The sequence below is a fragment of the Cebus imitator genome, unplaced genomic scaffold (assembly GCF_001604975.1).
Source record: "Cebus imitator isolate Cc_AM_T3 unplaced genomic scaffold, Cebus_imitator-1.0 Scaffold91, whole genome shotgun sequence".
Lineage (NCBI taxonomy): Eukaryota > Metazoa > Chordata > Mammalia > Primates > Cebidae > Cebus > Cebus imitator.
Window position 1 is genome coordinate 3,582,207 of NW_016107406.1, and position 21,030 is coordinate 3,603,236.

At 56.9% G+C, this 21,030-nt stretch overlaps 1 protein-coding gene across 18 annotated transcripts in view; it reads left to right on the top strand.

The window, feature by feature from the left end:
• The window catches only part of SPEG (striated muscle enriched protein kinase), a 60,797-nt gene that overhangs the window by 1,695 nt on the left and 38,072 nt on the right, over positions 1-21,030 (top strand). For 5 of the 18 annotated variants that reach the window (XR_005201360.1, XM_017535252.2, XM_037740881.1 and 2 more), the window contains exons 2-6: positions 8,892-8,981; positions 9,064-9,400; positions 12,203-13,500; positions 15,471-15,617; positions 15,969-16,151. Coding sequence is in view for 14 of the 18 variants with exons in the window: in XM_017535252.2 (XP_017390741.1) it covers positions 8,892-8,981; positions 9,064-9,400; positions 12,203-13,500; positions 15,471-15,617; positions 15,969-16,151 (2,055 nt within the window). In the remaining 4 variants the exon portion in view is untranslated. Of the gene's footprint in view, positions 1-4,885; positions 6,068-6,301; positions 6,379-7,125; positions 7,264-7,360; positions 8,293-8,891; positions 8,982-9,063; positions 9,401-9,423; positions 9,925-10,053; positions 11,192-12,202; positions 13,501-15,470; positions 15,618-15,968; positions 16,152-21,030 lie in introns of those variants that run through there. The other 13 variants (XM_037740879.1, XM_017535257.2, XM_017535259.2 and 10 more) reach the window with 13 other exon arrangements.

Sequence of the window (21,030 nt, forward strand, 5' to 3'; positions counted from 1 at the left end):
CTCAGCCTCCTGAGTAGCTGGGATTACAGGCACGCGCCACCATGCCCAGCTGAATTTTTGTATTTTTAATAGAGACGGGGTTTCACCATGTTGACCAGGATGGTCTCGATCTGTTGACCTCGTGATCCACCCACCTCGGCCTCCCAAAGTGCTGGGATTACAGGCTTGAGCCACCGCGCCCGGCGCCTTGGGTTCGTTTTGAGGCTTCCTTTCTGATTTCCTCAATCCTTGAGTAAACCAAATGGTTCTTCTCCAGCCAAAGGCAGAGACTTGAGCAGGCTGAGCTTGAGAAACAGAATTCTGAGGAAGTGGGCAACAGCTGGGGAAGATGGCAAGGAGGTGGGGGTTCACTCCCCTGGGTATTTTTAAGGGGAACATGTCACTCCCCTGGGTGCTGTTGTGCAGGGGTAAATCCTTGGAGGAGGGGAAGGAGGCACAGGGAGGAAAGCCCTCAGCAGCGGGTGGGTAACAAGGCACTAGGGCACAGCCGAGTCAGGACAAGCAGCCAGGCTGGCCTCCCTCTGTCAGCATCTCCTCTCCCCCAGCCCTGCCCTGACAACCCTCCTGGAGTCTCTGTGGCCAGACCTGGGCTACAGAGGACCAAGACTGGCTTCTCCTGGTTGGCCTAGCACCTGAACAGTTACAGGCTTCCCCAGCCTGGGGTCAGGGGATAGGGTACATTCTAGCCAACTTTGGAGCTGGGGAAGGCGTGGACTCCTTGGGGGTCTCAGCTCTGGTCCCCCCAGGGGCAAAAGGGGCTGAAAATACAACATAGATCAAAGGGCAAGATAGATGAGTTGATGAATGCTTTGGACCAGCGCTTGGCCCCCACCCTTAGATTTCCAGGTGCAATATGAAGAAAAGGCTGAGAGTCTGAGGCTGAGAATATGATTCGGGGAGAGGTTAGGGAAGGGAAAGAAAGAGCTGAGAAGGAGAGTAACAGTCATAATGTTATTCAAGTTGGAAGGGACCACAGAGAATTGCAGCTCCAAACACATCCTTTAACAGGTGAGGACACTGTGGGCCGAAGGTCAGGGAGATCTGCCTAGGACGTACTAGTCTAGTTAGAGACAGAGCTAGTTATGGTCATCCCAGAGCTGAGAAGTCAGTCCTCCTGGTGTTGGCTCTGGGGGCTTTGTACTCCTCAAGAAGTTCTGAAGAGATTGGAGGGAGAGTGTTGGGACAGTAGCTGCCACATGATTGGCCCAGGCCTGGCATTTTTCTAGATGGTTACCTCCTGGCCTGCCCTGGTCCCTCATAGCGGGAAGGAGTGATGAGGTGTGCGAGCTGTTTGCTCAGCCCCTCGGCAGTCTTGGTGGTGTGGTCAGCAGAGCTGAGCCTGGTTGGGTGTACCCAGACAGAAGCCAGCGGGGCAGTGTGCAGGCTGGGCTGCTCTGGTAGAATAGCAGGCTTGAGAGGCTTGGGGTGAGAAAAGGGCTCTGGGTGTTATGGGGCTGGATCCGGGGCCCTGTGACATTCATATGAGAACAGGAAGAGGGTTGGGCTGCAGCAAATCCTCTTTGAGAACATGTCCCGGTTGTACAGATAGAAGGTGGCAGCCTCAGTCTGTCCCGCTGCAAAGAGCCATGTCTGTAACTATGACACTTATCCCACATGCTCTGGAGGAGGGAGGGGCTTTGCTTTGGTGATGATGGGGGACTGACTGGGGGAATCTGCCTTCCTACCCCTTTTGTTGCCCACCCCCACCAGCCCCTGCCCAGCTCCTGCTCCAGGGCAGCCGGGCAAGCAGCTCGGCATTGCTCACACTTACTCATGGAAAACTTTCTTGGTTGGAAACAACAGCAGGAGGACTTCAGGGTACTCGAGGAAGCCAAGCAAGGACCTGGCTGCAGAGGGAAGGACACGCTTTCCTGGCTGGGATTGTTGGCTCAACAAGACAGAGTGATGCCAGGTTCCTGGCACTCCTGAAGCCGGATATGTTAGCACAAGGATGGAAGGATTTGGGCATGGCTCTGGAAGGTTGGGGCCATGAGAAGGCGAGTGGGCTACAGCCTGGAGAGTTTGGAGGAGGGGAACTGGGATGGAGGGTGGTGCTGAGATTTGGGGGTTGTAGAAATGAGGAAAGAATAGGAAACAAAGGGGCCGGGCGTGGTGGCTCATGCCTGTAATCTCAGCACTTTGGGAGGCCGAGATGGGTGTATCACAAGGTCAGGAGTTTGAGACCAGCATGGCCAAGATGTTGAAACCCTGTCTCTATTAAAAATACAAAAACTAGCCAGGTATGGTGGCCGGCGCCTGTAATCCCAGCTATTTGGGAGGCTGAGGCAGAGAATTGCTTCAACCCAGGAGGCCGAGTTTGCAGTGAGCCGAAATCATGCCATTTCACTCCAGCCTGGGTGACAGAGCCAGACTCTGTCTCAAAATAATAATAATAATAATAGTAATAATAATAAAAGAGAACAAAGGAGGGGAAGATGGCAGAAACGCAGGATACCTATAGAATCCTTAACATGTGAAGGTGCCCTGTCTCATTTAATTATTTAATCTTTCAAACCCTAGCTTACTGTTATAACCATTATTCATATAGGAAAACTGGGGTTCAAAGAGGAAATTTATCTAAGTTCCCATGGCTGGTGAGGTGCCAGAGACAGGTCTGAAAGCCAGGTATCTGAGTCTGGGTCCACACTTCCTGTCCATTGAAAGAGAAGTGTGGGAAGACTGTCAAGGATTTGTCACTGTTACCATCTTTCTCCTGTCAATATCCCCAAATCCATCTCTGGACTAGTCTCTAAGATAGGCAGGCATTCTTCCTTTTCAAAATATCAGGCTCCCACCTACACAGGCTGAGAAGCTACATGCAAATGCCGTAACCACAGCAAGTGCTACCCTCAAAGCTGCGGGTATGAGTGTGTGGCTGAAGGGCAGACCTGGACTAAAGGACAGAGGGGAAGCAGGAGAGGGCACAGCTGAGAGGAGGGGCGAGCTGATGATGCTCACATTGTGTTAGCCGGAGCTTCATAGCCAGGGTCTAGAAGATTCTGGTGTTAATCAGAAGGGCCAAAGACAAATACATGGTAATGAACAATCCTGGGGACTTGAAAGCTTGGAGGGGAGAGCTTAGAGATAGGGAGAGAGGGCCAGTTTAGGCAAGGAAAGGGTGGAGGAATGTACCAGAATGCACCAGAACCTGTGTTGAGGAATATTCTGCAGTTAATGTCTTTTTCACTGGGAATTTAGAATGTCTGGCTAGAGAAGCCAGGTGGAAACTACTGTGGAGCTGGGAGCGGGTATAGAGAGTGGTAACAGCCATGCGTGCCTAGTGCCAACCAGGGAGCTGAGGAAAGGCCAAGAGTGGGAGCAGAGAGGAGCTCTGGGACCCCCACCTGGGGAATCCTGAGTGGAATGAGAGATGGTCAGTTCTCTGGCTGAAGACCTCTTGGAAAAAAGTCTGGGTTAGGGCAGAGAAGGGGGAAAGCTGGATGAATGGAAGCGGCTGCAGGATTTACTGTCCTCATTCCTGTCACTGTTCACCCTCTCCACCTGCAGCTCTGCCACCCCCTCCCATATTTATTGAGTGCCTACTATGTGCTTTTGATCCACGAGTCAGGGTGTTGGGGGAGACCAAAATTTATGTCCTCCAGGGGATTCCTTTCTAGTGAGGGGAGACAGACAATGTGCAGTAAACATAGTAAATGGGTAAACTGTATAGTGTGCAAGAAATACAGAGCAGGGTGGTAAATGAGGGGAGGAGGGAGGAACTGAACGGAGGCAGGAAAGAGAGGAGACAAAAGGGAGGTGGGGTGGGACTTGTGGCTCTGAGTGGGGTCCGTGTGAAAGGTCAGGCATAGCATGAGGATTCGGATTTTCTCTGTTTAGAGGGCATTGCTGGTGGTGCAGAAATTGGAAGTCTGGGTTTGGGGAAGTGGCAAGGAGACATAACTGCCCAGCTATGGGAGAAAAATGGGGCAGTCTGGGGCCAGCTGGGGAGGCCCACCCGGAGAGCATGTTCCAGGCCAGCCCTTGAGGGGTGAGCAGTGCCGACCCAGGGCAGGAACACAGAATCCTGCCGGCCCCTCTGCCCAGCTGTCCCGTCACTCACGCCCGCTGCCCATTGGTTATTTTTGCTACGGAATGTGCCAGCCCCTTGGATTCTCCTGGGGAACAGGGGCTCAAGTTACCCCCTCTCCTCACTCAGCTCCTCATCTGTGAGTGGGTGTGTTTAGGGGTGTATAGAGAAAGCACCGGTGGGTGTCCAGGGTCCTCTGGGTAGAACAAGCGTGGACACACATGTGCCCTCGCAGTACATGTCCTTGTGCATGTGTCTGTACTTGTATTTGCTTTGATGCTGTAGAAAACAAGAACACCTGTACGCACCCAGAATGTACAAGAGATGACCTAAACTTGAGAATAAAGGAGCAGCCAGGTGCCGTGGTTCATGCCCATCATCCCAGCATTTTGGGAGGCCAATATGGGAGAATAGCTTGAACCCAGGAAATCAAGACCAGCTTGTGCAACACAATGAGACTTCATCTCTACCCAATATTAAAAAAAAAAAAATAGCTGGGCATGATGGACTGCATCTGTAGTCTCAGGTACCTGGGAGGCTGAGGTAGGGGGAATCTCTTGAGCCCACGAGGCCAAGGTTGCAGTGAGCCATGATGGCACCGCTGTACTCCAGCCTGGACCACAGAGTGAGATCTAGTCTCTAAGAATTAAAGAAATCTAAAATAAAAATTTTAAAAAGGGGCACGAACTCAAATAACTGCAGGGTTCAAGTAGAAATTGAAAATGAGGGAGGTGCTCTCAGCCCAAACATTGTGCAGGTTGAAAAAACTCAGGAGTCTCTCCCTGCGTTTATTATTACTATTTTTGAAGCAGAGTCTCGCGCTGTCGCCCAGGTTGGAGTGCAGTGGTGCGATCTCTGCTCACTACAACCTCCACCTACTGGGCATAAGTGATTCTCAGGCATCTGCCTCCCCGCTGTATTTACTTTAGAGCCAGGGATTAAAGTATTAAGCTTGTGAGGCTGTATGGCCCAGTCACAGTGCCTAGGTTGGAATCCTGGCTCCCTCAATTTATTGGCTGTGTGACCTTGGGCAAGTAACCTCTCCGAGTCTCAGTCTTCCTTCTCATCATGAGGAATAAATGACCTCTTTCACATAGAGTGCTTAGCACAATGCCTGGTACATACCAAACATGCAATCACTGCTAATAGTTACTTAATAGTCACCACTCAGAAACTAGGTTTGGCACTACCTGTCCACACTGGGATGATAATTCCCATCTCCAGGACACGTGGAGTCCTAGAACTTGTATGGCTTTGGCTAAGTGACAGGACTTCTCAGAGACTCAGTCACTTGTCAGTGAAATGGGTACGGGATTATTCATGAGGATTTCAAGCTCATGGGGTTGTTGTGAATGAGGTAACATTTGTAAAGTGCCCGGCACTTGGTAATTGCTAAAGAAACAGCTATAATGGTCATGGGGAGGATAGAATTTTGTGTATGCAAAGTGTGCACAGTGCTGAATAAGAAAGGCAGGGGTGGGGTGGAACACACAAAAAAATTTGGTGAGTGTGCTTACCTGTGAGTGAGAACACTGGCCAGCTTTGTGAATAATGGGGGTACCTCTGTGCACCTTAGCTTATGTGTGTGAATGTATTCTGGGTAGGTGGCCGCACAGGGGACAATCGAGAAACTCGAGGTAAGGCGAGATAAAGCCCTCTCTGCTTTCTTGAGAAGCCTGGGGGTTTTCACAGTCTGAGTCCCCACCCGCCAGGACCGTTGCCCTGCATTTGACCTAGGCGCCCCCACCCGGCGCTGTGCCCTTCGGCGAGTTCGGTTCTGCCTGGCACAGTGTGTGTGGGCGAATGTTTGTGGAATGAGCAAGTCGAGATGCTGCTGACCTTCCAGAGAAGCCCCGCGAGGGGAGCTGAGGGTGGGAGGAAGCCGCGCTGGGCTGCTAGAAAGTGGCCTGAGCTAGAGGCCACAGCACCCCTTTCTGTGCCTCAGTTTCCTCATGTGCCTAGGCCCCAGGAGGCAGATGCAGGGTGGGGGTGCGCGGCTCTCGGCGTCAGGAGGTGGCTGGTGGCCGCGTGGGGAGGCAGGTGAGGGCCGCCCCGGGGGAAGCAGGGGGACAGAACAAGGAAGGGGCGCCAGGTGGGGTGCAGGCTGGCGGGGGAGGGGCGGACTCCAGCGCCGCCGCCGCCGCTGCCGCCGCCGTCGCCGCCTTACCCCCACCCGGCTCCCGAGGCCCCAGGCTCCTTCCGCCACCCGCGCCGGCTCCCGCCCGCTCCCCAGCTCGCCCCCGGCCCCGCCTCCGACTCCGCCCCGCCCCCGCCCGTCCCCTCCTCGCCCGGCCGCCGGCCCGGCCCCCTCCCCCGCCATGAAGAAGCTGTGGGTGAAGAAGCGTTTCCAGGTGAGGGCTCCGGGGGCGGGCGGCGCCGGGAGGGGGCAGGGAGGGCGGGTCACCGCGGCTGGTCCCGGGGGAGGGGGCGCTGGAGCGGCGCCTGCCCCACCCGAGCCCCGCTGAGGGCGGCGGGTCAGGCGCGATCTGGGGGCGCCCAGGTCTGCGTCCTGAGCGCGCAGGCCCCTCCCCGCTCTGAAAGACAGACCCCCCCTTCCCCGATCGCCCGCAATCCCCGCGACCACCGGGGGAGGCCCCCGCTGCGGCGTTCGGCGTGGAGCGCCCACTTGCTTCTTTGCCACCTCTTCTTCTCTCTCCTCTGTCCAACCCGAACCCCGGGTCCCGGCCTCCCGCCTGGCCTGCCCCAGCCCCCCACTGTGGAGCCTTCCATCTTCCGGAGCTCCTGAAAGCAACGCACACAGATCGGTGCTGAGCTCAATACATACCCCAAGCCCTGCCCTGTCCTCCGCGCACCCGGGCCTCCTGCATTCCTGAGGCTCTGACCCTCTGCCCCTGTCATCCCTCCCCCACCCCCTTCACACCTATCCAGGTATCCGTCCTTCCCCCAGCAGGAATCTGTGCCCTCGTTCCTCCATCTCCCAGTCACTCAAACACCCCCCCCCCCGCACCCCCATCTTCTCCTTCTCCTCACTGAGCCTGACTACCTTGTCTTCTATCCTCTTTCTGTGGGGCTGTTGCCCTGGTCCCGGGCTGTGAGCCTCTGTCCAGTGGGGAGTCCCAGCTTCCACCTGCAGCCTGTCATTCTCTCCTCCCCCGCTCCTCCCAAGAGCCCAGATGGGTACTCTGGAGGAAGGCAGGAGAGCCATTCCCTACAGGGGAAGCTGGTCACTCTGGGTCTCTGCCCACCATTCCTCTCACACACACACTGGCCAGGGAGTGAGTTTCCACTTGATGTCGCAGGTCTGGATGGGAGGCACCGGGACTTTAGGAACAAGCCTCCCCTCAACTATTCATTCTGGCTTTTCTCTTTCAGAAAACCGGCCACTCCCGCCGGGCCTTTGGCCGACTCACCCATGGTGCGTGGACCGTGGGCGTCCCTGCTCTAGCCCATGCCCATTCCTCCTCTTGGTCCCTGTCCCTCTGTGAGGCACTGAGGCCCTGAAGGCAGCCAATGAGATGTGGGACCTTCCCACACCCCCCAACACTCATCTACCCACCCACCCAAGAAGGCCCCCTGTCCCTACAGCTGAGAGAGGACCTGGCTGCCGGGAGGGCAGCTCGCTAGTACACCCCTGCATGGGCTGGGTACCCTGTTCTCCATGCCAGACCTAGTGGGGAGGAGTTCATTCCCATGCTTTGGCAACCAGTACATGGCTTCTGCTTCTCATGGCATCCAGAGGGAAACTGAGGCACAGAACCTGATAGAATCTGGGAAAGTTGAAAATACGCCCAGGAACATTTGCTCCTAAGCTAACCACTGGGCATTTTTGAGGATGATTCAACAGTAGAAAAGGGACCTTGAGGAAGGTGCCCGCCACATCATGATGCAGACAGATAAGGGGTTGGTTTGCAAGGAGGGGTCAAAGCACAATGCAAATATTGCAATAGAGGGTAGGCCTGACCCCTAATGGGAGGCCCAGGTCTGTGGCTGGATTGGACACAGGCAGGTGTGTGTGTGTGTGTGGCCAGTGGCAGCACCAGTAAGTGCCAAGGGTACCAGAACCACTGGGGCAGCTGGAATAACCAGCCCAAGTATGGGGGTCCCAGTGCTGGGCACATCCCAGGTATCTCCCTCCCCACCCATTGCCATAGGGCACCTCTGGGCACTGAGTACCTCACACCCCCTCTGTCCTGCCTGCCCTCCATGCCTGCCCCACAAACGCTCTGATAACAGTCTGTCCCTGTCTCTCTCCTGCTGCTCCTATGGAAGCGAAGTTTTCCGCTCCTGCAGAAAGCAAAGTTACGGTAGGAAACTGGCTCCTGCTCTAGCCCCCGCCCCCTGCGTCCCCCCTTTTCCCATCCAGCCCCGGCCTGTCCTCACCCTGCCTCAGCTGCACCCGATGCCTTCCAGCTGGTTTGGGGTAGAGGACAGGCTGGCTCTCTGGTTGGTCGAATGCCCTGGCAGTACGACTCTGAGGTGACTCCTCTTTGTTCCTGGGGTACTGGAACCCAGACTTTAGAGCCTTGGAACCGAGAACTTGATGATTTTGGGGGCTGCACAGGGGCTTAAGCTTTCACTGACAAGGGGAGGAGGGAGAAGGGAGGAGGCCCTGATCATCCATCAAGAAATGGACAGTCGGGGAGGGGGTGGCAGTTTGGAGGGCACTATGGAGGTAAACGTGAGTACCCAGGGGCCCAGAGATGAAGCCAGGGCGCTGGCATGGGAGGGGTTATCCTGAGCAGCCCAGGCTGGGCAGGGATGTGGGGAGCAAAAGAGAGGAGGTGCTGGCAGCCCTGCCAGTGAGAAGATGGAGCCTGCTGTTGGCGGGGAGGCAGGAGGCGATAGGGAAGAGTTGGAGGCAGAGGGAGGAGGGCCCTGCCCACACAGACCCCTTCTTCTCCAGACTCAGAGACGGCTGAGGATGACATCAGCGATGTGCAGGGGACCCAGCGCCTGGAGCTTCAGGATGACGGGGCCTTCAGCACCCCCACGGGTGAGCTCCTGCGGTGTGCAAAGAGCAGGCAGGCGGGTTTCCCACAAGGGGTGCCTCACTCTCACAGTGCTCCTTTCTCTAGGGGGCTCTGACACCCTGGTGGGCACCTCCCTGGACACACCCCCGACCTCCGTGACAGGCACCTCGGAGGAGCAAGTGAGCTGGTGGGGCAGCGGGCAGACGGTCCTGGAGCAGGAAGCGGGCAGTGGGGGTGGCACCCGCCGCCTCCCGGGCAGCCCAAGGCAAGCACAGGCAACCGGGGCCGGGCCACGGCACCTGGGGGTGGAGCCGCTGGTGCGGGCATCTCGAGCTAATCTGGTGGGCGCAAGCTGGGGGTCAGAGGATAGCCTTTCCGTGGCCAGTGACCTGTACGGCAGCGCATTCAGCCTGTACAGAGGACGGGCGCTCTCGATCCACGTGTAAGTAATGGCCTTACCTGGGCCCGCACTGCCCCATCTCACCACACTGTCCTGCGCTGCCCTCACTGCTCCGTCAGCCTCCACCCATCACCCTGCCCCATCCATCTCTCTGTGCACTTCTTCACCCCCTGCTGCCACTCCATCTTCCCACACTGCTCCCTCCTCCTTCTGAGCCGTCACCGCCCACATCACCCTGCTTCCACCTGTCCTGGCTCTCTGTGCCATATCCACGGTCTCCTGGACCTTTCTGTCCCTTCCTTGTCTCCTCCAAGATCTTCAGTTTCTCAGGGGCCCTCTTCTGCCTCACCCATTCAGGCTCCAGTTGTCCCCAGGATCCCTCCCCCCACCCGGGGGCCCCCTCCGTGCCTGCTGTCTCAGCAGCTGCTGCCTTTTCATCTCTGCACATTCCTGTTCCCATGTGGGCCTTTTTCTGGGAGGAACAGAACCTTTCCACACGGCAGCTCCCGGGAGAGCAGGAGAAAGCAGGGGAGCAAGCGAGCAAGCAGGAGAGAGAAGAGTGCGAGGTGGCCATGGGCAGATGGGGCGAGGGGCCTGTGAGAGCAGGAGGCCGTGGGCTGGGGGTGGCAGGGGTCGGGGGGAGGGAGGAGCTGGCAATGGGGCCAGGCTGGAGGGAGGGGGACAGTGAGGGTGGCAGGGGTCTTGCAATGATTTCTCTCATGGGAAACCCCTAAGTCCCCGACGGTGGGGTTCAAGGTTGTCCCGGGAGGGGGTGTGAGGAGCGGAGGTGTTGGAGTGAGGCACTGGAGCCATTTTTGGAGATCTGGGCCTGGCAGATACAGGAGGAAGTGCTAGAGTGGAAGAGGGGAGTGGCTGAGGATAGAGGTACTGGGGACATTTGGGGAGCTGAGGGGGCCCTGGTTTGTAATGGGTATGGGTATGAGGGGCAGGCACCGTCATGGAGGAGAAAGAAGGGGCCTGGTGGGGGAGGCTGTTTTGAGGGTGGGTAGAGTGGCTAGTGGTGGGCAGGGGAGAGGGCCAGGGCCCGGCCAGGGCCAGGGAGAGGCTCCCTTGGCTTATCTTGTTGGCCTTACCCCGCACTCCTGTGCCCTGGACTCGCCTTTCCCTCCCTGCCTTTCTTTACCAGGCTCCAGCCGGAGCCTGGAGTTGCTATGGCAACTTCAGAGGAACCCATTTCCTTAGTGATGTCTGTGGTACAGAGCCTGGCCTGGAGCTCAGAGCTGCCGGCAAAAGGCCTCCTCTGCTGTCCTCAATTTCTCTCCAGGCCTCACTCAGTTCCCAGAGGCCCTTCCCTGGGGACTCTGCCGCCCTTCCCCCAGAGTAGACACTGCCTCCCTAGAGGTGGCCGGCTGGGGTTTCTGTCCCGCAGGACACTCTGCATTGCCACCAACCCTTTTAGCCCCCGTCAGAGGTGGGTCTGTCATATGGGTGGCTGACCCAAGTTGGTTAAAACATCCTTAACTCTGACCCCGAGAACTGCTCCTGGCTGGCACTCCACTACTTGTCTTCCCTTCTGTGGCCCTCGGAACCCAGACACTTTGGAGGGAATAAGGGCTCAGAATTCCAACTACCTGGGTTTTAATCCTAGCACCAATAATTTCCCAGCTGTGTCACCTTGGTAAGGCACTTAACCTTTTTTATGCCTCAGTTTCTTCATCTGTAAATGGGGGTGATCACAGTTCCTACCTCACAGGGTTGTTGTGAGCATTAAATGACTCAATGCATTTTAAGAACTTGGTACAATCCTGGCACACAGGAAATATTCAATGAGCCATTTTACAGGTTTTTATTAAGCTCTCTCCGATGTGTCAGGTATGATAATACATCTAATTCCTTTCTTTTTTTTTTTTTTTTTTGCTAATCTTTATGTGTGATGTTCCCCCTCACCCCTTTGAGGGTCCAGATGGGGAAAACAGACCCAGCTCTTGGGTACCAAAGCTCTGTTAAGTGAAAGGGATACTCTGGGGTGACCGGCTCCTTCCCTCCTCCTCTTCTCCCACACTCCCTATTCAGGCCCACTTAGTAGCTATTTCTGAGCTGAGTTATTTCAGAGCATACCCCTGAGGGGGGCCTTCTGTGCTTCTCAGGGGGATTTCCAAGCACTCAAGATAGCTTTCCCAGGGGATGCGCAAGGCAAAGGCCTATCCTGAGGGCAGACTGAGCAAAGGACTAGGAGCCTGGGCATCCCGTCGCCGCCTGCTGTGTCCCATCAGTGCGCTGGTGGTGGTGGCAGGGATGGGCTCAGGTCTGCACAGCAGCCAGGGAATCCTAGGGATAGGTCACTGCTCCCCAAAGGCGTGTGCCATGTCCAGGAGGCTGTTGCTTGGCTTCTAGGGGCCACCAGGAGGGGGCGTGCCCTGCTGAGGATGGGCAGGGGTGTGGGGGCCAGCTGGGGGCTGGAATGAGTGGGAGGCTGCATTCCTGAGGGCGCCCCTCCCCACCCCACCCTCTTGTCTTTCCTCCCCACTTCATCCTTTGGGTCCCAAGCCTCATTCTTTTCTCTCCCTCATGCTTAGTTCTGTTTCCGCTGTTTCTCGGCTTCCAGGGCTGGGGGAAGGAGGCTGGCCCGAGTCCTGGGGCTGAGTCCATAACGAGACCCAGCCATTGGCCCAGTCTTGTGGTTCCAGAGCCGCCAGCCTCTCCCCCAGCACCTGCTCTGGCTGTGCGCTCCTTGTGGGTGTGGGGGGGGGGAGGCAGAAGGATCTGGCCCATGTCACCCCCAAGCCTGCCCAGCATGCCCACCACCCAATCCCTGTCACAAGCTAAGGGTCTAGGAGGAGAGGCCCACTGAATCCTCGATCCCTCTCCGTCTTGGTTCTGCAGCAGTGTCCCTCAGAGCGGGTTGCGCAGGGAGGAGCCCGACCTTCAGCCTCAGCTGGCCAGCGAAGCCCCGCGCCGCCCGGCCCAGCCGCCTCCCTCCAAATCCGCGCTGCTTCCCCCACCGTCCCCTCGGGTGAGGAAGCGGTCCCCGCCGGGACCCTCGGCCCAGCCCGCGGCCACCACCACGTCACCCCACCGCCGCACTCAGGAGCCCGTGCTGCCCGAGGACACCACTGCCGAAGAGAAGCGGGGGAAGAAGTCCAAGTCGTCTGGGCCCTCCCCGGCGGGCACTGCGGAATCCCGACCCCCGACGCCGCTGAGCGAGGCCTCAGGCCGCCTGTCGGCCCTGGGCCGCTCGCCTAGGCTGGTGCGCGCCGGCTCTCGCATCCTGGACAAGCTGCAGTTCTTCGAGGAGCGACGGCGCAGCCTGGAGCGCAGCGACTCGCCGCCGGCGCCCCTGCGGCCCTGGGTGCCCCTGCGCAAGGCCCGCTCTCTGGAGCAGCCCAAGTCGGAGCGCGGCGCGCCGTGGGGCACCCCCGGGGCCTCGCAGGAAGAGCTGCGGGCGCCGGGCAGCGTGGCCGAGCGGCGCCGCCTGTTCCAGCAGAAAGCGGCCTCGCTGGACGAGCGCACGCGGCAGCGCAGCCCGGCCTCCGACCTCGAGCTGCGCTTCGCCCAGGAGCTGGGCCGCATCCGCCGCTCCACGTCGCGGGAGGAGCTAGTGCGCTCGCACGAGTCCTTGCGCACCACGCTGCAGCGCGCCCCGTCCCCTCGAGAGCCCGGCGAACCCCCGCTCTTCTCTCGGCCCTCCACCCCCAAGACTTCGCGGGCCGTGAGCCCTGCTGCCACGCAGCCCCCGACTCCAAGCAGCTCGGGGAAGCCGGGGGACGAGCCTGGGAGGCCCAGGAGCCGCGGGCCGGCGGGCAGGACGGAGCCGGGGGAAGGCCCGCAGCAGGAAGTTAGGCGTCGGGACCAATTCCCGCTGACCCGGAGCAGAGCCATCCAGGAGTGCAGGAGCCCCGTGCCGCCCCCCGCCGCCGATCCCCCCGAGGCCAGGACGAAAGCGCCCCCTGGTCGGAAGCGGGAGCCCCCGGCGCAGGCCGTGCGCTTCCTGCCCTGGGCCACCCCGGGCCTGGAGGGCGCTGCTGTACCCCAGACCTTGGAGAAGAACAGGGCGGGGCCGGAGGCAGAGAAGAGGCTGCGCAGAGGGCCGGAGGAAGACGGTCCCTGGGGGCCCTGGGACCGCCGAGGGGCCCGCAGCCAGGGCAAAGTTCGCCGGGTCCGACCCACCTCCCCTGAGCTCGGTAAGGCGTCAGGGAGGGCTGACAAGGTGCCTGGATGCCGGTCGGGATGGGATGCGTTTGGGGAGATCATGACTGCTCAGCAGGAGCCGGGGGTTGGGGGTTTCGCCTGGAGCTGCTAGTCAGCTGGAAGGGTGGGTTTGCCAGAGAAGGCACAGACACAGGGTGGACTCTGAGTGAAGGATTGTGACAGTCCTTGTGCTAGGACTGCCACTGGTGAGGCCAAGTGTGACTGTTGTGATGGAGGCTGGGTGGGGCTGAGATGTGAGCTAAGACTGGTGCCCAGTTGCCTGCCATAGCTCCCCTGGGTCCAGTGGCCCGCTGGGCTGTCGGATCAAGGACCTCTAATGGACGAATGCACTGGTGGGAACCTAAGAACCCCCTCCATACCCCCAATCCCTCTGTGGGGGAGAGATGGTAGGTGGTCTCAAATAATTTGCAAATCCCTGTTACAGACACCCTTTGGGCTGGAGAACTCTTTACTCTGCCCCTCCCACCCGGGCACCATCCCCTGACTCATGTGTAGCCAGGCAGCCTTCCCTTCTAGCCTCCTTGCCCAGGCTTACACCCTGCTGAGCTGACTGCGGTCCCTACACATGCCTGCCTGTGTGTTGTCTCCCAACTTTCCCAAGGGTGATGACCAACAACACCAACAGAATACCTCTGCACCCCACCCCTCATCCTGCGCATCATTTCGAGGCCCATGCCTGGAACCAGGCAGAGGAAGCCGTCCTTGACCCACTTCCACGGCTCCTCCAGGGTAGATGCCTTTAACTGCTGCTCCTGGGAGACCCTGCCAGGATCTCTCTCGTTGCAGTTACTACTCTGTGTTTTTCGTCATCAAAATTGTTTTACATTTAAGTATTACCACCTCAGAATCTTTAGAGATGAGTAGGCCCCTGCCCATCGTCCTCCTGGCCACTGTTACTGCAAACACACAGCCATGCGCCAGCGTTGTGTTAGCTAGGCCCTTATTTCACTTCTCCATATTGGCGGCTCTGGTGAAAGCATTTTTAATGGCCCTGGCCCCAGGGCAGGGGCCAGATCCCCAAGGCGCACACAAGGCTGGCCAATTCAGGAAGTCAGTGAAATTTGTCTTTAGCCATCCTCTGAATGTCGGCTTCAGATGCTCTTATCCCTTCCATCTTACAGATAACAAAACTGAGGCTCAGAGAATCTATCTCATTTGCCCAAGGTTTTGTAGCTAGAAAACAGCAGAATTGGGATTCTCACTGCTTTTTTGGCTGTGTACATTGTCCTTTATCTAGCTTACAGAAAGTCAGAGTTGGAGAATGCCCAGAGATCCATGACAGTGGAGTGCTATCATCTCTTTGTATGTATGAGCTTCCTGCAAGCAAGGACCACGCCGACCTCCCTCTAGTGTTCTTGGTACTCATACAGTACTCAGTATGTCAAGAGTACAGGATCACTGTTTGGTGAATGGATGAAATCAAAGCTGATTTTTGTAGGCCTCTCAGACCTGCCTGCCATTCCCTCTTTTAAATCTGATGGCTTCACACATTTGACAGTTCACTTCGTATTGGCCTGTGACACCACTGTTATTGCTTAAATCTTGGGCTGCTGTTAGCTTGTCCTCTGTCCACTTGGAAGTTTGCACAATCTCGTGCACCTCCGAGTGCCTTACCAGGGCCTGGTACACCATACACGATGACTGCTGCATTGAAGCTATACACAGTGCAGTACAACACTCTAATTGCGGATGAAGCTGAGGAACAGCCAGACCAACATGGAGTCAAGGCTGCCCTGGCCTGTTTGAGAATGCTCCTTCTGACTTCCTTTGTTCCCTGTCTAAGGACATTCAGGAGGCAGACCCTCTTCTCCCCGAGTCCCTGCTTTCTAGAAGCCCCTCTGTCTGGGTTTGGCTTTCTAGGATACAGGCTGCCAGGGCTCGCTCTCTCCCTGGTCATCTCTGCAGGGATCATGGCCCCTTACCCCGTTACCCCTGTGTCCGGCAGAGTCTTCAGATGACTCCTATGTGTCCGCTGGAGAAGAGCCCCTAGAGGCCCCCGTGTTCGAGATCCCCCTGCAGAATGTGGTGGTGGCACCAGGGGCAGATGTGCTGCTCAAGTGTATCATCACTGCCAACCCACAGCCCCAAGGTGAGCTCCAGCGCTGGGCCAAGGTGAGGTGAAGTCAAGGTTGGGAGGGGGCATGTGAGAAGGGAAAGGGAGGTTCCCCTGGACTCCTCAGAGGGGAGGGTGGGAAGGAGGGGAACTGTCCCCTCCATGGGGGCTGCCCTGACTGGTGTGTGTGTTCAGGGACATTTCCCAGGACCCCCGAGAGAAGAGAGGGCAACCTGGGCTTCCCGAAATCAGGGTGGACTCCTCTGAATCCCCTGGGGTTCTGAAAGGAGAGGTTTGGGCTCCTGTGTGTTGTGTGGGGTAGGAGTGAGAGATTCTCGGTGGCTGCCTGTGGGCTGTGGTGAGCTGGGTCCCTGTGCCTCCCCACAGTGTCCTGGCACAAGAATGGGTCAGCACTGCGCAGCGAGGGCCGCCTCCTCCTCCGGGCCGAGGGTGAGCGCCACACCCTGCTGCTCAGGGAGGCCCGAGTGGCGGACGCTGGGAACTACACGGCCACTGCCACCAACGAGCTGGGCCAGGCCACCTGTGCCGCCTCACTGACTGTGAGACCCGGTAGGGACCCCGTCAACCCCGGGGCTGGGTGGGGGCGAGCCGTGACTCTTCCCTGTGGTTCCAAGTCCCCAACCCCCACCCCTTTCCGCTCTCAGCCTTGAGCTTGGGCTCCCCGCCACCTGCACAGTCCGTGTAGTCCCTTCTCTGTATTGGTGCTCTGGTGAAAGCGTGTTTTTAATGGCCCTGGCCTCAGGGCAGGGGCCAGATCCCCAAGGCGCACACAAGGCTGGCCAATTCAGGAAGCCAGTGAAATTTGTCTTTAGCCATCTCTAAATGCCAGCCTCCCATGCCATTTCCCTGAACAGGGTCCTATGGGGAAAGCAGATTGTCCTTGAGTTTCCAAGAAAAAGAATCTCTCCGCTCACAGTGCTTAAGAGCCACCAGGAGCCTTCTGAGGTCATTTCCCCTGTAAGACAGTCCCCCTCTCCCAGTAAAAAGAGATGCTTTCGAATGCCACAAGCCACCTCCCCCGTCCTTTTCTTGAACCCAAAGTCATAGAAAGGGTACAGTCAAGAGCACCTCTCAGGGGCTGGCAGTGCCGAGGCCGCCTTGTTTTCTATTTTTGTGAAAGCCCTTACTTGGTGTCAGACTACTTTCTTTGGGATTCAGCCCAGTTTCTTTCTGGTTCAGCTGGATCAGTGTCGGTGTGCATGGCCAGTTCAGCTCATTCAGCTCGCTGGGCCTGACAACACCCTGGGCCTGGGGAAGTGAGAATGGTCGGGGGCGTTCCAGGTGGAAAACACACTCAACCCTCAAGGGGGTTCCCATTGGGTGACCAGACCTGGATCAGAAGACCTAGGTGGGGGGGATGAATGTAGTGCTGAGGACATCCGAGCAGTTGCTTCGTGTTCTGGGATGCCTGCGCCGAGAGTTGTTGGCGCCCTGAAGGAGGCTGGGATTTAGACCGGCACGGGGAAGGCAAGACATGCCAAGAGAGGGAACAGCACACGCTGTTCTGTCCCTTTCTTCCACGAAGGGCTGCAGGAGACAAGATGGCAGAGCCTGTGTGCCCGGCCCAGGGCCTCAGCACCTGCACGGTGAGGGCGTTCTTGATGGTGTCTGATCACAGTCTTGTGCTACAGTAGAGCCTTTGGTTGCACCATCTGGCTTGTGCAGGTCTTCGGCATTCTTAGCTGCATATTCCTCCCGGGAGCCCATTCTACGGGCTTTCTCCTTCTCCTGCCCCTCCTACCCCGCTGAATCATGCCCATCCGTCCACCACATGCTTCCGTCCTTCCATCACCTCTGGGATCTGCCTTCTGACTCAGCTCCCAGCTCCCCTGAGGGGGCCCGGGTCTGGCTCCAGGACTCCGGTCAATACCTGGCTTGGGCTGAGATTTGATGAGGGGTGGGATGGGGGGTGCCCCGATTCTGGCTCAGGGCCATTTGGGAGTCTTTTAAGGTTGGAAAGGCAGCTTGGGACGAGGCAGCTGTCAGCCCTTGACTGGGAGTTCTGTTTTTGCGGCATAGAACCTCCTGAGCTTCAGTTTCCTCATTTGTAAACCAGAGATAATGACACCGGGATGAAAGCGAATGTGTGAACGAGCTTTATGAACTGTAAAGCTGTAGACAAATGTTAGTTGTTAGCGTTATTAACAGGTGATGTTGTGTACAAGAGTTCAGATTTCTCTGAGGATCTGGGAAGTGTCTTATTCTTCTCTGTCCCTTTCTTCAGCCTGTCTGTGCCTTGGGGACTCCACCTCTTCCTGCAAGGCCCATATCCTGCACACCCTCCATAGTTCCCAGCTCCTGTGTTAGCTCATCACAGCATCTCTGCATCTCCTCTGCCCTGGGGAGCCAGAAAACCTTCATCGCATTAGTTTGTTGCACCAGGCATTGCAGCAAGAGAGCCACCTCCCTAAGTCAGGCTGGCTAGGGGGCCCCGGAGGCTGGGACGCAGGCCTGTGTGTCCAGACTTGCTCTGGCTGTTGTAGAGCAAGCTGACTTTCATACCCTACAAGGCACTGTTTAGTCCCAAGTGGCTGGACAGGAGCCAGTGGACCTGACAGCAGCAAAAGTGTGCGGAACCCGGGGGGTGGCACAGACATCTGGCAAGGGGTGGTCCCAGGTGGTCCCTGGAGTCTGCAGGAAGTGAGGGGTGGGGTCAAGGGAGGGTGTCCAGCAGTGTGCCCATGGGCCTGGTAGGGAGCAGGTAGAGGGAGGCAGTGGGCAGTGTCTTGTGGGAAGAAGCCTGCTTGCAGCCACCACCCTCTCTTGCTCCTCACCCTCCCCCTGCCCAGTGCCATGGTTACCAGGGCTGGTTGCCCAGTCCCCTCTTGGGGTCCACCCTAACAGGGCCTGCTTTTGAGGGCCCACAGATCTCAATTCCTGGTTGGGAACCATGGTAACCAGGGACTGGATAACTAGAGAATGTAGCGCCGAGAGTGGTGGTTTAGGGGGCAGGGTCTGTGCTCGCAGGACCTGGTCCTCACCAGCTCCCCAGGTCCCTCCCACCCTTTCCACCCCACTGAATCATTCTGCTGAGACTGCAGCTGTTCTCCCAAAGCGGATGTGTGTATCAGGGCGGGTGCTAGGGAGTGTGAGAAGCAAACCATTCCCCACCGCTGGCCACATCCATCACACAAGTATTTATTGAGTGCCAACCAGGTGCCAAGTGCTACATCTCTCTAAACAGTTTCTTCTGTTTGGAGAGTGCCATAGACTTTCCCAAATTCTCTCACATCTCTTCCCTGGCAATAACATTGTGCCATGCATATCCCTTGGAGGGACGTGTGACAGGTGGTGACATTCCCATTTTGCAGATGAGAAGACAAAAATGTGGGTAGGAAAGTGAGGTAGAACTGGCACCAGGCCAGCAGCCTTTATTTTGCACTTGCAGTCTGCCTAGGGATGTTATCAGCAACAAGCAATTTAGGGTGATGGATGGAAATAACTGCTCATGAAGCGAATAAACTTAGTGTGGGGTGCAAATAAAAATACATGACCAGGCCGGGCACGGTGGCTCATGCCTGTCATCCCAGCACTTTGGGAGGCTGAGGCAGGCCGATCACTTGAGGTCAGGAGTTCGAGACCAGCCTGGGCAACATGGTGAAACCCTGTCTCTACTAAAAATACAAAAATTAGCTGGGTGTGGTGGCAGGCACTTGTAGTCCCAGCAAGTTTGGAGGCTGAAATGGGAGAATCACTTCAACCTGGGAGGCAGAGGTTGCGGTAAGCTGAGATTGGGCCACTGCACTCCAGCCTAGGTGACAAAGTGAGACTCTGTCTCAAAATAATAAATAAATAAATAATACATGACCAATTAGCACTTACTGAGTGCTTCATGTATACCAGGTCCTGTGTTAATTGGATTATTTTGCTTAATCCAGCCTTATTAGATAGGTTCTATTATGCCCATGTTACAGATGAGGAAACTGAGATTTGGAAAACTAGCAAATTGCTCTCCAGACACAGTGGTTCACACCTGTAATCCCAGCAGTTTTGTCTGGAGCAGCATTGGTTAGTAGACGTTTCTGTGATAATGGAAATGCTCTATATGTGTGCGGTCCAGTACGGTAGCCCTAGATCACACGTGGTTAGTGAGCACTTGAAATGCAGCCGAGGTGACCAAGGAACTGCATTTTCAATTTCATTTCATTTTAATAACTGAGCGTTTAAATAGTCTCAGGTGGCCAAGTGGCTGCCTTCTTGGGATGGTCAGCTCTAGGAGCTTCGGGCCAGTTGGAGGCTGGAGCCCTGATTTGAAGCCCTGTCTCAGTCTCTCAAGCCTACACTCCTAACCACAACACTATCCCATCCCATCCCCCTTTTCTGTTGCTCTGAGGAAGTTTGAGGTTGAGGTGGTACTGAGCTCATGAGCTCACTGGGAGGGCACTGGTGATGCCCTCTGTGGGTGGGTCAGATTGGGGGCTTCCTCTCCTTCCTCTGTTGACTCCCCACCTGTGACACAGCTGTGGTCCTCTGTTTCCTTGCAAGCCTGGGGTGAGCACACCCAGCTTCCCCACCATGGGCCTTGGCAGGAGGCCCTCTGGGTGCTGGCCAGGAGGAAGCTGGGATATGGGAGGCCCCATGGGCCTGGGCCTCATCCTGCCACCTCCAGTCCTGCCCTCAAGTACAGGTCTCCTGTATTTGAGTTCAAGATTCTAGCATTTTCCAGCCAAGACCTTGGCCTCTTCATTGCACCTGAGCTGGTCGTGGTTTTCTTGGCTGTAAAGTGAGGAGCATCATACCACCCAGGCTACCTACTCAGTGAGATTCCCGAGGGTCTGTGAGGAGGGCGAGTTGGCTCAGGGCATTTGGGCCAGAGGATATGGCTCATCGAAGCCCATTTTCGTCCCACTCATATGATCAACACAACCACAGCAGAAAAGAGGTGGTTTATTGGGGACCATGAAAACAAAAACAAGAAAACCATGACACCTCTGCCAATCCCTGGCTTCTCTTGCCCCTGGTCTCTGGCCACCTGTGGCATAGTTGCAGTTTCTCCCTTATGATGGCAGTGGCTGTGATGGGGAGGATGCCACATGGCCTCCATCGTCAGGGGTGGGGTTTGATGAGGGTTTGGACAGCACCTGACAAAGTAGTGTGGCATGGTCCCCTTACCCAAACTCAGCCCTCCCTCTACCCTTCTGCCTGCCAGAAACAGATTTGCTTTACAGGTGGCCTCCCCGAGGCTGGTACCTAGGACAGGGCCATCACTCACAGCCTGCAGAAGAACGGAGAGCTCATTTACTGTTGTTGCAGCCTCCTTCTCTCACCTGAAGCAACCTAACATAACCATATGTAAGAAATTAGGCCAGGCGTGGTGGCTCACACCTGTCATCCCAGCACTTTGGGAGGTCGAGGTGGGCGGATCATGAGGTCAGGAAATCGAGACCATCCTGGCCAACATGGTGAAACCCCATCTCTACTAAAAATA